The sequence below is a fragment of the Rhinolophus ferrumequinum genome, chromosome 9, assembly GCF_004115265.2.
Source record: "Rhinolophus ferrumequinum isolate MPI-CBG mRhiFer1 chromosome 9, mRhiFer1_v1.p, whole genome shotgun sequence".
Classification (NCBI taxonomy): domain Eukaryota; kingdom Metazoa; phylum Chordata; class Mammalia; order Chiroptera; family Rhinolophidae; genus Rhinolophus; species Rhinolophus ferrumequinum.
The window spans coordinates 1,054,469-1,067,708 of record NC_046292.1 but is presented as its reverse complement, the minus strand read 5'-3'; the positions used below and the strand labels follow the sequence as shown (position 1 = coordinate 1,067,708).

Below are 13,240 nucleotides of genomic sequence, written 5' to 3'. Positions count from 1 at the left end.
AGTGTGTCCCCTTCTGGACAGAGCTCTCTCGGGCCAGGTGGGGTGTCCTCAAGCAGGGACCGTGACTCTGCACGGTCGTCTGAGCCTTTCCAGGGGCCTGTAAACCTCCAGGGGGTGGCCCAGGAGGACCCTGGAGGCACGGAGTCCTACAGGCCCTGCCCAGGCCCTGGCCTGGCCCTTCCCACCCTGGGGCTGCAAGGGGTGCAGAGGGGCCAGGAGAGCACAGAGCACAGCATGTTCGACGTCCCGACCTCCCTCGGGGTCCTGGCCGCCTGGTCAGGCTCCTTTCTTCACCTCTGGTCTTGGGAGATAAATACCAGGCACCAAGAAAATGACCTTTGATTGCAGCAGGTGACCTGAGAGAGCAGAGAAAGGGGTCCCAGGGCCTGTGGGGGTGGGCCCTGTCCCCAGAACAGGGGCGGGCAGGGTGGGGTGGGGCAACACCACTTCCCCCCAGAAAGCTCCGGGTGTGAACGGGCACGCGCACCCTGGCCTTGTGCCCGGGCTGTGGGCACAGCGGGTGAGGCGGCTTCAGCCCTGGAGCTGAATCAGGGCTCCTCACGCAGAGCAACCACCCCCCACTCAGAAGGAAAGAGCAAAACACAGTCACTGGACCCCAGGGCCTCCCTCACTAGTGCTGAGCAAACACCGCGTGCTCGGACAGGCTGCCTCCGGGGCCCAGCCCCCCTTTCCTCCCACGGGGGGCATGGATGGCCCCATGGGCACGCCGGGGAGGGTGTGGGGCAGGGAGGGACAGAAACCACAGGGCCATGCTCTGTGGCCGTGCTCCGCAGCACTCTCGCACTCTCCCACGGAGCCGGGCGGATGCCGCCTGTGGCTGCTCTGTCCGGCCCCTCCCCCACCCCCTCTGCGGCTTCCTTCCGGTAAACATTTAAAGGCACAGTAGAATGTTTCTAGAAACACTAACCCTCAAGCCCCACTCCTGCCCCAGAGCTCGGGGAAGCCGAGCAAAGGGCAGAGCTGCTCACGCATCCTGGCCAGATCCCATGCAGATCACGTCAGAGAACAGGGTCCCCTCTAAGAACGCCAGCTCGGACACCCCCGCCTGAACTCAGGCTGCAGGGCTGCCATGCCCTCTCTCCCCACCAGGCCCATCTCAGCGGTCCACCTGTGCTTGCCCTCAAGGTGCCAGACGCGTCCTCCTCACGGAGCTTCGTGACTCCAGGAAGCACAATCTCCCAACTTCAGGAGCCGTCTGCCCAAGGCCAGGTAAGCGTCCCTCCCACTGTGCATACAGGGCAGGGCCCTGGCACCCCAGCTGTCCCCTTCTCACAGGTGGGCTGCATGATGAACCGGGCCGGCCGCAGGCTGGACAAGCCCTCGGGCCCAGGAGGGACCTGGGAAGCCTGGAGAGCCAAGGACAGTAAAGATGTGCCACGGCCACGCAGCCAACCCTGGGAAGGGCAGGAGGCCGCAGGCGCTGCCACGGCTAGCCAGAGGGAGAGGGTCAGGGGCTACATCAGTGCTTCTCGGCCTCCACTGGCCAGGAATACAGCCTCCCTCCCCCTGCGGTCGCTGCTCTCACCACTGTCCTCTGGGGGCCCTACCCGGTGGCCCCTTCACGACCCATGGGGCCAGAACGGCAGTGCCCACCTCGCCGTCCATCACGCCGTGCAGGCCCTGACCTGGAATCCCACTCCTAGGACCTCGTCGTCGTAGGGAACCACGGGGCCAGGCGTCGCCAGGGCTGCCGGGGTGGGGCCAGGCTGCCGACCTACTGGAACCCGCACAGCCCCAACGTGGACATGGAACCGCAGGCATCATGTGAGCTGACGGAAGGATGTGAGCGTGTGGCTCCGTCTGTGCCAAATCACGGGGAACACACAGTGTCACGGAGGAAACGCTCGGTAGTTCAGGGGAGCCAGAACAAAGGTGTGAGGGAGCTCCCCCCCAACACTTCAGCATTCCGGCCCTTTCCAGCACACGGAACGGAAGGACAGAGGGCTGAGCTGTGGGAGGGAAAGGGGAGGGGAGCCATGCCCACCCCCTGAGATTCTACCATGCCCTTGTCACCCCAGGAAGCAGCGGGCTGCAAGCCATCTCGGCCATGCCGCCTCCAGGGAATGACGCCAAGACGGCCCAAGGGCAGGGCCACCTGGGTGCCAGCGTGCCCTTCACCCCGACACTCACCCGTGCCTCTCTTCACTGCCACACCTCTGTGTACCCTCCACCCTGGAGCACCGAGTGCTTGGGCCGACACCCCATCTTTGGAGCCCACCTCACTCCGCACACCCACGGCCACCAGGTTCCACCAGTGAGAAGCCATGACGGCTCCTTCCGGAGGCGGGGTCCGCACAGAGCTGTGTGGTCAGTCACTCTGGGCTCCTCCAGAGCCAGGCACCCCCAGGTCGCTGGGCCGTGCTCAGGGCCCACTTTGCTTCTCTTACAGGCAGGAGAGGAGCCGGAGTCATCCCCAGGGGTCCCGCTCGGGCCCTGCCCAGCAGCCAGCCCGCCAGCCTGTCCTTGTCACACGAGGCAGGCAGCTGACATCCCAGGGTCAAGGGACCGGCCGCGAGTCACGGCGCAGGTCCTGACCAGCCTGAAGGAGCAGGGTCGAGAGGTCGCCGCAAACACAAAGCAGTATGGACGTCTCTGTGACCAGAATGTGGCCCGGCCACTTGTCACCACATCTCTGACGCCTACATTCTAGGCTTAGGCTTCTTCCCACGGCACCTGGCCGAGCGACTGCCCAGAGCAGCCTGGCAGACACGTCCCCACGGCCTAGCCCTCAGCCCACTGGGCCAGCTGCCCCACAGAGACAGACCCACCAGGAACAACGCCTGCTCCTGTGACACCACAGGAACTGCCCCGGGGCTGCGTGTCTCAGAAGCCCTGAAAACAGAGCAGAGAGCAAGCTGGCGGCCCTCCTGCCGCCTCAGTGCTGGCACGCTGCTCACAGGGAGGCCCAGGGGGCTGCCGGGTCCTCACCCACAAACAGGCACCAGGACACGGTGCAGCGAGCGACCCTCCACCCAGCATGTCCCGAGTCCAAGGGGGGCCCCTGCACGGCACAGGATAAAGGACCAGATGGCCTCAGGGGTCATCTGGGAGGAGCGAGCCTGGGACGGACATCTGGGCCACATGACAAATGTCTTCCGGAGGCTGAGGCGGGCAGCCTGTGTTCTCACAGCGGTTAGTGTCACCACCGCAGGGCTCCTGACCTAAAGCCTTGTGCTCCTGCCACCTGACCGGCCCCTGGGAAGAAGCACATCCACGGTGGGCGGCACTGGGGGGCACAGCGGGCGCGGCACTGTTTAAAAGGCTCCCGACCTGCTCCAGGGTCCACAGGACCAGGCGCATGCGACATGGGCAGAAATGAGATCCCAACACTGCGGACCAGATGTACACGGCGGCAGGGAATGGGTTTTGACAACACGTGACAACATCAAGGGTGATACTCGCCAGACGTGGCGGTGACTGATTTCAGGGGGGCAGCAGCACAACTCACCCTCCATGATTTAAGGAAAGGCCCAGGGGACTCCACGCCTGAGCTGGCCAGCAGCCCCCACAGGCCCGCTCCGGGGACCACTCCATGCCTCTCCTGGCTGCATCCCCATGAGGACGGAGGGCTCGGGGCCAGCTTCTCTCGCACGTCGCTCTGTGGTACAGGCCCAGCTCACTCCAGTTTCCATCGGCCCTAAACCCAGATGTACGCGTGTGTGTGTTTTCTCTCCATTTCTGACACCACGTCTGAGCCGCGGAGACGCTTCCCCTCGGTGACTGTCCATTCAGGCCTTTCAGCATGTTTTTCATCCCCTGAAAGACCCTGTCAAAGCTCCAGTCCTGCCCCGTCTCTGTGGAGGGCGAGGGGTCGTGAGAACGCAAGAGGCGCAATAAAAATCAGGGCAGTGACCTTTCGACCCAGCCTTTTTGCAGGGCCCAGGCCTGGAGTGCAGCGCGGGGGCTGAGAGGCGGGGGGTCCCAACACGCCCTCGCCGGCCCCTGGGCTCCGCTGGCCCTGCACCTGCCCACAGGGGCCAGTGTCCCCTGGAGAAAAAGGCACACGGGAACAGGAGGGTGTCACCTCTTCACTGTCAAATCTCCCCAGGAAGGTTGCCTGTTGCTTTGGGGACCAGGCCCCTCTTAGGAAGGGGCTAGGCTTTCTGGAAACCTGGACAGGCAGCCCTTCTCCCCCAGCACCAGCCTCTCAAGCCATCGGCAAAATTTCGTCACCACCTCCTGGCCCTTCAGTGGCTGGCTGGGCTAGGGAAGGGTGCCCCAGGGTCCTTCCAAGTCCCTCTGGACTAGGCAGTCACCCAGGAGCCTCTTGGGAACAAGGGCTGCATCTCAGCCCAGGGGGGCCTGCGGAAACGTGAGGGGCAAAGGTTTCTGCGGGGCAGGGGCTCGGCACAAATGGAGTGCCTGGGTCAGCCCCGGGCAGGCGGCAGCACAGAGACAGGCCCTGCGTCCCCGAGGGGAACTGAGCAGCGGGACACTGGATGCCCTCCTGAAAGGAATGCCCGCAAGGGGACAAGCACCAGTCACATGGGGACCTCACAGGCCCTTAAGGCTGCCAGGCGCAGAGCTACGTTTAGCCAACTTCCGCCCTGTAGGAAGGAGGCTGTCCCCCACCCCCAGCTCCCCAAATGCCACACAGACTACTGGGGGCGGTGCCCTCCACCTGGAGCCCTAGAACGTGCCAGGGATGGAGAGGGGTGGTGGCAGCACGAGGACCATCGACCACAGGTGAACTTGTCTGTTCATCTGAGGCCCAGGCCCAGGCTGGTCCAGCTGAACGTCCTGCAAAGTGCACAAGGCTCGCTCTGTCCGCTCAGGGAGTCCCGGCAGTGGCGGGCCTGAGGCGCACCCCCCAGGATCCAGGGCCCCAAATGGAAAGAAAGTGAGTGCTCTGCCCCACCCCCAGCTCCCTTTATAGACGGGACAGCCTGAACTTTTCACCCTCAGCAGACACCGGCCGAAGGTGTCTGCCCAGGAGCGAGGGGCGGCCCCACCCCGGCTGCACTTTGTTCCTCCGCCATCCAGCCCCCTCCAAGACGTGTACTGCCCGTTTTACAATCGCCAGATGGTGGCCTGGGGCCCACAGGCCGCACCACCACTGTGACCGCCTGACCTCTCGTCAACGGGGCAGAGCCCTGGACCTCTGGCCACAGCCCTGCGCCCAGGAAGGGTTGGTTCAGGTCACGAGACAGCGAGACAGCGTTGTATCTCCTAGACCCACTCATGCGAAAACCAAAAAGAACCCAAACCTGCTGGATGTCAACGGAGGCAAAACAGGTGACGATGGTCCCAGCGGCCTCTGACCCCAAACTTGAAAGGCACTTGTACAGTGATACCAGGTCTGCCCCCTACTCTCGAGCAGCAATTGTAGGCCCCGTGTGCGGCGACCATAGGAGAGGGACTGAGAACTGCAGTTCACAAGGGCACCCCAACCTCGCGGCTCCCTCAGCCCAGCACGCGTGCCACCAGAGTGGCGCCAGCACCCAGGCTGCTCCCCACACCCCTCCCTGGTGCGAGTTTCCAAGGACTGGGACCCAGGCCCTCCCTCACGGAACTGAGGGGAGAAAGAATCCTGGACGGGAGCCCCCGGCCCCCCAACTCACTCGGGTGCGGTCTCACCACGCCTGCCCCTCCCCAGCCGGAGGCTCTGCGTGACCTCCCTAGGACTTACTACGGGCAGTGGCCCACAGGGGACACACGCCCAGAAGCACACGATGGGTGGCACAGAGGGCCCGAGGGTAGTCAGCTGGCACAGACACCTGCATAACCACAGCACTGGCACACCAAGGGCCCAGTGTGGCAGGGCAGCTGAGCCTGAACCGGGCAGGTGACAGGCACGAGTGGGTCGACATCCAACACCACTGAACGCAGGCCAACTCCCCACGTGCACCCTACAGCCAGACCTGGTGGACCGCGGCGTCGAGAGCCGGCTCTGAGCCGCTTCCAGGGGGGACACGGGGCCTGCGGTGCACCCCTCCCCTGCTGAGCCAGGCATCTCCCTCCCACACCCCTCTGCTCTGCAGCCCTCCGCCCTCCAAGGACCCAACTAAGTGGAATACCCCACATACTGTAAAACCAGGCAGGAAACGTCTCCCCCGACCCCAAACCCAATGAGATCCGGTTCAGGATATCCTCCCAGAGTGACCCATTGGTGGGTGGTCACTGGCCAGGGTCCTCGCCATCCCTGCCCACCATCCTTGTTGTCACCTCCAGGATACAGTGTCCGGCCCATGGCTGCCCTGTGGTCAGCTCGGCTCTACCTGGGGAGGCTGCACAAGACCCTGTGCCTGGACAACCTCCCAGGCGTGTGTGAGCCTGAGCGTCCTGCCGACACAGCAGCTCGGGAAACAATGCGGCTCAGCACTGCCGTGGCCAGCACTCTCCCCACCCCCACGAGCTGGGCACTCGACTCCACACGCAGGTGCAACCCGTGGCCAAGGTGGACCCCGGCAGGAGCCCCAGGTGTGCTCATGCAAGGCGCCGATCCAGCAGCTGGCTATGGTCGTCCAGAGCCGGGGAGGACGCAGGACACAGGACGCAGGCTCACACTGGGCTGCAGCACAGCGGTGACAGCCGGCTGCCTGGCAAGTCCCAGAACAGCAGAAGCAACCGCCCGGGGCAGCTTCTGGGGCGCCAGCCAGGCAGCGGGGCAGGGACAGCTGCTCTGTGCAGCACCCTCAGATGGGTCCCGAGCCGTGGCGCCCTGGGGCCGTGGCCACCACCCAGCACTCAGGTGGCCACAGTGTCGCCTTTGGCAAAGCAGTGACCACAAAGCACGGACCCAATCAGAGCTTGGGGCCATCCCAGCCTCCAGCCTTGAAACAGAAGCATCTCCAGACGCCAGCGCTGTGAGCCCGTGCTGGAGCCTCCCAGCAAGCCCTCGGGACACACGGGTGCTGCCACTGGCCGCGAGACGCCGGGGTGTCCGCTGCGGTGGCCCACAGGGACACACTGCCCGAGCCGCAGCCCCAGCCAGTGGCCTGTGGCCAGGAGCACGAAGCCCACGCCCCCCGAGATGCGCAGGAGGGGGCTGTGACGCCGAGAGCCACCAGCGGCCTTCCCCCGGGCTGCGGCCACCGCCCAATGCCCGCTCCTCGGGCCCAGCACCTCGCAGTTGAGAGCAGCACACAGCGCTCACCCTCCCCGCAGGATCCCTGACGCCCCGACCCCACGGTGTCTCCTGAGAACACAGCACTGCCCTCAGGCCCGGCCAAACCCCACAGCCATGGACCAGCCGTCAGCCTGAAGAGGCTCAGACGACGGCGGTGTTTCACGTGACCGCCGCCACGGGAGAGGGTGCGGCCATCCCACTGCTCTGCCGTGTCCTGAACAGAACAGCGTCCCCAGCTGGGGAGATGCCGCCTCCTCCGCTTGGGAATTCCCGCCACCAACCCCGTCAGCCCTGCCAGCGCTCAGGCCCTCAGTGGCACCGGTGACGCCCTTCCCAATAGCCGGCTCCTCAGCTGTGAGCACTCAGAGCTCGCGCGGGTCACCAGGAGTGCATGGACACCAAGCCCGCTTGCAGGTGTCACCAGGAACGTGTGGACACCGCGCCTGCTGCTGCACTGGTTAAGGGCTGGCTCGGTGCAGCTGCTCGTCTGAATAGTCAAAATCATGGCACTTTGTTCATCATCAATTCTGACTAAAGCTGAAAAGGCAGTAATGAAAATGTTAACAAAATGAATTTAATGTAGCCAAAATCACGCGAAAAGGAAAAATCCACTCACAATGGACATGCCAGTCAGCACAATTCTGCAGATTTAAACCCTTCTACCTTGGTCTGGAGCTTGTCTGCTCACCTTCCTTCCTAAAATCGAGAGGAGCCCCAAGGACCTGTCGTTCAGAGCCCTGGCTTTGCTTTCTGCAGCATCAGCCCCGGGACACTGAGGCACTGTTGCCCAGAGGCCTCTGCCTCGGGGACGCCTCCCCTGCCACAGATGTCTGTGATGCCTGAGGGGACAGCAACTCCTTTTCTTTTCAATCTCATTTCCAGAGAGAGAGCCTGAGTAGAGAAACTCAAAGTCAACTGTGGATGGGCAACAGGCCCAGGCACCCCACCTGGAACAGCCAAAACCCAGGAAAGATCCAGGAGATGACTGACCTCAGGGCACTGGCCACAAGGGGACGAAGGTGATCCCCATGAGATGGAAGCAAGCACAGCGAGCCTGGTGACCGCCCCAAGCTCACTGCCTCGAGTGTCCAGGCCACAGTGCAGGGAGGGGACTCAGGAGGGGCCCAGTGGATCCGAGTGGGGGAGGAGCTGGCAGTCCAGGGAGACCGCACAGCTGGAGTTCACAGGACAAGGGGGCAGAGGGGAGGGCACTGCCCGGAGCACAGGCCAGCCCTGCATGAGGCAACTGCGCCAGGCAGAGGAGGAACCACAGACAGGGTGAGAGGGAACCGGCCTGGGGCTCGCACCCAGCTGCGCACAGCCCATTCCCACCAGGCAGGCTGCAAAACCTGCGGATTCACGGGCTCTTGGCCCCTCAGAAAGCTTTTGCCACAGTAATGGGGACCATTAGGCCCAGACCCACCTAAAAATCCAAGAGCAAAACCTGAAAGGATCACACCTGAAAGGATCTCCAGGTGACTCAACTATGTCCCAAGACAAAGCTTGAGAAGATTTCTAGAAACACGGAAACATTCAGCACCCAAACAGGTAAATTTCAAAATGTCTGCAGCCAAAGAAGCAGAAAAACATGAACCATGAGGAGAACCATCAATCCAGTGAAACTGACCAGAACCGACAGACATGTGAGTTTGCAAAGGACATTAAAACTGTTACTAAAGCTACAGTCCACATGTTCGAAAACGATCAAGTCCTGTCAAACTTCCAGAGAGGAAAACCAGTGCCTGAGATAAAACTGCACTGGTGGGGTGGCAGACCAGACATGCAAAACTACAGGTGAGCCTGAACACACAGTGACAGGAACTACCCCAGATGGACAGAGACAGAAAGAATCCAAAAGAATGAGAACACCTGTCAGCTGGGGGCTACTTAAAACAGCCTAATACGTGGGCAATTGTAGTGGCCAAAGGAGGCGGGGGGAACAGGAACAAGTCTTTAAAAATAGTGGCCAAAAATCTTCCAAACTTAACAAAACCTATAAACCCCAAACACACGCAATCTAAAGAGAACTACAGCAAAGTACACCACGATCGAGATGCTCAAAACCAGTAATGAAGTGAAAATCTTTAAGACGTCATACAAAGAGGAATAAGAGCAGATCAGTGTCTTTACAGAAAAAAACTGCCAACCTAGAATTCTATGCCAACTGCAAGTATCTTTCAGAAACAAAGGGAAGAGAGTGGCTGGTTAGCTCAGTGGGTTAGAGCACGATGCTTGTAACTACAGGGTTGCAGATTCAATTCCCTCACGGGCCAGTGTGAGCTGCACCCTCCACAACTAGACTGAAACAACTACTTGAGTTGGAGCTGATGGGTCCTGGAAAAACACACTTAAAATAAATAAAAGTTTAAAGAAAAGCAAAGGGGAAATAAAGACATTTCAGACACACAAAACTCACTGCCAGCAGGTCCATACTAACAAGGGATGTTCAAAGGGCATCCTTGAGGCAGAAGAAAAACAATACCAGTGGAGACCTGCATCTACGCAAAAGCATAAAGAGGGCCAGAAATGGTAACTACAAAAAATCTTATTACTTAAGTGCCTTTAAAAAGCAATTGTTCAGGGCCGGCCTGGTGGCTCAGGCGGTTAGAGCTCCGTGCTCCTAACTCCGAAGGCTGCCGGTTCGAGTCCCACATGGGCCAGTGGTCTCTCAACCACGAGGTTGCCAGTTTGATTCCTCGAGTCCCTCAAGGGATGGTGGGCTCTGTCCCCTATAACTAAGATTGAACACGACACCTTGAGCTGAGCTGCCGCTGAGCTCCCGGATGGCTCAGTTGGTTGGAGCGCATCCTCTCAACCACAAGGTTGCCAGTTCGACTCCCGGAAGGGATGGTTGTGCCCCCTGCAACTAGCAACGGCAACTGGACCTGGAGCTCAGCTGCGCCCTCCACAACTAAGACTGAAAGGACAACAACTTGACTTGGGAAAGAGTCCTGGAAGTACACACTGTTCCCCAATAAAGTCCTGTTCCCCTTCCCCAGTAAAATCTTAAAAAAAAAAAAAAAAAAGCGATTGTTTAATCATAAACAATGACAATGTATTACATGGCACAGGACGTGTGACAGTACACAGCATGGTGACAAAAAGCCAGGAGGGAAAGAAGGATGGAGACTCCTCCGTGAAGTCCTGGCACCACAGGCCAAGTGCCAGCGGGTCACTGAAGGTAGGCGGTGTCAGGTGCTAAGTACAAAGGTATATTCACAACCAACAGAAACCATTAGAACCATGAAAGCGAGTACAGTGAATAAGGCAATGAGGAGATACAATGAAATTGTAAACAGTATCTGCTTAATGCAAAAGAAAGCAGAAAACTACTAAAAAGGAAACAAGTAGAAAACAAACAACAAGATGAAAGTCTCAGGCCTAACCTCAGTAATCACAATAAATGTTAATGCATGAGGGTGAGACGCCATATGCAGCCCACAAGAAACCCATTTGATACGTAAAAACGCAGACAGGTAAGAGTGAAAAGATGGAAAGAGAGGTGACATTCACAACAGTCAAACGCAAGCTGAAGTAGCTATATTCATATCAGACAGAGTAGATGTCAGAGCCACAAAACATTAACCGGAGACAATGAGGGACTTTTCATAATTAATCAAAGGGTCAAGTAATACAAACAAAAAAACCTGCACAAAACCCATAAACATGGATGCCCCTAATAACAAAGCTACAAAATAAATGAAACAAAAATGGATATAACTGCAGAGAGACAAACCTACAATTGTAAGATTTCAGCACCCTTGCCAAGAAAATCAGCAAAGGCAGTGGATTTGAGCACCACCATCCACAATTTGACCTTACCGCCATTTACAGAACATTTCACCTGACACAGGTTCTTCTCAAGGGCAGGGGACATGTACCAGGGCAGACTATAGTCTGGGCCAAGACAAGTCTCCATGCAATCAGACAGGTAGTTAGAAAGTCCAGCTGACCCCTGAATAACGCGGGTGTCAGGGGCACTCGCGACGCCCCGCACAGCTGAAAATCGTGTCGAACTGCTGACTCTCCCAAAACTTAACCACTAATAAGTGACTGTTGACCGGGACGTCTTACCAATCACACAACCAGTCGCTGAACACAAATTTGGCATGTTATGTGTACTATGTACTGTGTAGTTACAATAAAGTTAGAAAAAGACAACGTGATGAAGAAAACCCTGAGTAAACATATTTCCTGGATTTATTAGGGAAAAAAAATCCACACAGAAGTGGACCCGTGCAGTTCAGCTATACTATGAACTGAATGAAAATGAAAACACAACATATGAGAATTGTGGGACGCCCCTGAACAGCACTTAGGAGGAAACCAAATGGTTGTATCAGAAAAAAAGAAAGGTCTCAAATAATGACTCAGCTTCCAACTTAAGAAACTAGAAAAAGGACAAATTCAACCTAAAGTAAGCCAAATAAAGAAAAACATAAAGATCAAAACAAACCTATGAAATCAAAACCAGAAAAATAACAGAGAAAATCATTAACACCATAAAATTGATAAAGCTCCAGACAGATCAGTCAGGAAAAAAAAGAAAGACAAACGACCAGCGTCAGGAACGGGAGCAGTGGCACTGCCACAGATTTCTGCAGATACTAAAAGGACCGTGAGGAAATACTACGAACAGCCTATGCCAAAAAATGTGACAACTGCGATGAACTGAGCAATTACTTGTGAAAACACACAACTGCAGCCAAGAACAGATAACCCGAACCGCCCTGTGTGGTCAGTTCCCACCATACCACCTCCAGACCCGAGGGGGCTTCAACGCTAAGTGCTACCAAGTATTTCTGGAAGAAACAGCCATTCATTTACAGAAAATGTAAGAGAATACTTCACAGATAACTGTACGAATCCCACATTACCAGACAGAGACGTTACAAGGACAAAACACAAACTACAAACCAATATCCCTCATGAATATCGATGCAAAAATTGTCAACTTTCTAGCAAGTCAAACTCCTAGTATTTTCTAAACGGATGATATACCAAGACCAGGGGAGGTTCGCCCAGGACTAAAAGGTCAGTCGGCACCAGCCAGCCCGACTCAGCATATTAATACACTAAGAAGGGAGGAAGGACACCGACGTGCGCAGCAGCAGCATTTGACAAAACCCAACCCCCGTCCTGTTCAATGCAAAGCAGGACTGGAGCTGCAGGGCCCGCGTCGGTCTGAAGCATGTACACAGACTGCCCTACACCTGTCAGGCGGGCTGGCGGACAACACTGCCGCCCCGGGATCAGGAATGGGGTGTGTGTGGGCTCTCAGCACTCCCGGGCGACCCAGGGCCCCAGAGCCCACGCCGAGCACACAGGCAAGACAAGCGCAAGCCATCCGGATTCTATGATTCTGGGTTATTTTCCATCCACATCTGCTCAAATACAAGTTCGGTTGAAAATTACTACATCCAGATGAATCAGGTGTCAGAAAGTGTTCCTACTTCACGTTGCTTCCAGCTCTGGATGCCCCTTCATGATCTTCTAATCTAGAACTTCCTCAGATTGTTGGGAGGAGAGAATCGTTGGGAAGGAGAGGCCAAATCATCTTTACACATGGGTGACATGATCACTTGTGTGGAAAACCCAGTGGACTCCACAAGAAGCTGCTAGAACTAATGAGCGAGGTGCACAAAAACCAAAAGTACTAGCAACTTTTAATCAGGGACTTGAAATTCAAAAACAATACTGGTAACAACAGCAAAAAAGAAAAAGAACTTGCAGATAAATGAATAAATCTGACAAAAAGATCAAAGACGCGTGCAGTGAACACTATAAAATACTGTGAGGGAAATTACCCCCTAGATACACGCAGTGATTTACAGACACTACAGGTTCCGTTCCAGACCAGTGAGTCATAGTAATCTTTTTGCTGGTGGAGGGTCTTGCCTTTCATTTGTAAAAAAAACGCAACATCTGTGAAGCACTTTAAAATAATGTGAAGCACAATAAAGCACCCATTGTGCGTTGGAAAACTCAGTATTGTTAAGATGTCAGTTCTTCCCCAACTGATCTACAAATCCAATTCAATCCCAAACAAAATTTCAGCAACACTTTTTTCAGAGAAATTGACAAACTTATTCTAAAATTCATATTGAAGCACAGAAAACCTACAATAGCCAGAACTCTGAAAAAGAGCAG

The 13,240-nt window shown here is 56.8% G+C and overlaps 2 protein-coding genes across 2 annotated transcripts in view; one reads left to right on the top strand and one right to left on the bottom strand.

The window, feature by feature from the left end:
* The window catches only part of SKI (SKI proto-oncogene), a 64,218-nt gene that overhangs the window by 26,088 nt on the left and 24,890 nt on the right, over positions 1 to 13,240 (bottom strand). The gene's annotated exons all lie outside the window — the stretch shown is intronic.
* On the top strand, positions 1,556 to 3,864 carry LOC117026731 (uncharacterized). Its single transcript, XM_033113699.1, has 2 exons — positions 1,556 to 1,893; positions 2,040 to 3,864. The coding sequence occupies exons 1-2, from the start codon at positions 1,767 to 1,769 to the stop codon at positions 2,669 to 2,671; spliced, it is 759 nt and encodes a 252-aa protein (XP_032969590.1). The 5' UTR covers positions 1,556 to 1,766; the 3' UTR covers positions 2,672 to 3,864.

What these genes read in the sequence shown, in the direction of transcription:
- LOC117026731 (XM_033113699.1), top strand. Translation starts at nt 1,767, where the DNA reads ATGGAACCGCAGGCATCATGTGAGCTGACGGAAGGATGTGAGCGTGTG. An exon ending in TCAGGGGAGCCAGAACAAAG is followed by an intron (nt 1,894 to 2,039) that starts GTGTGAGGGAGC and finishes TTGTCACCCCAG; the next exon opens with GAAGCAGCGGGCTGCAAGCC.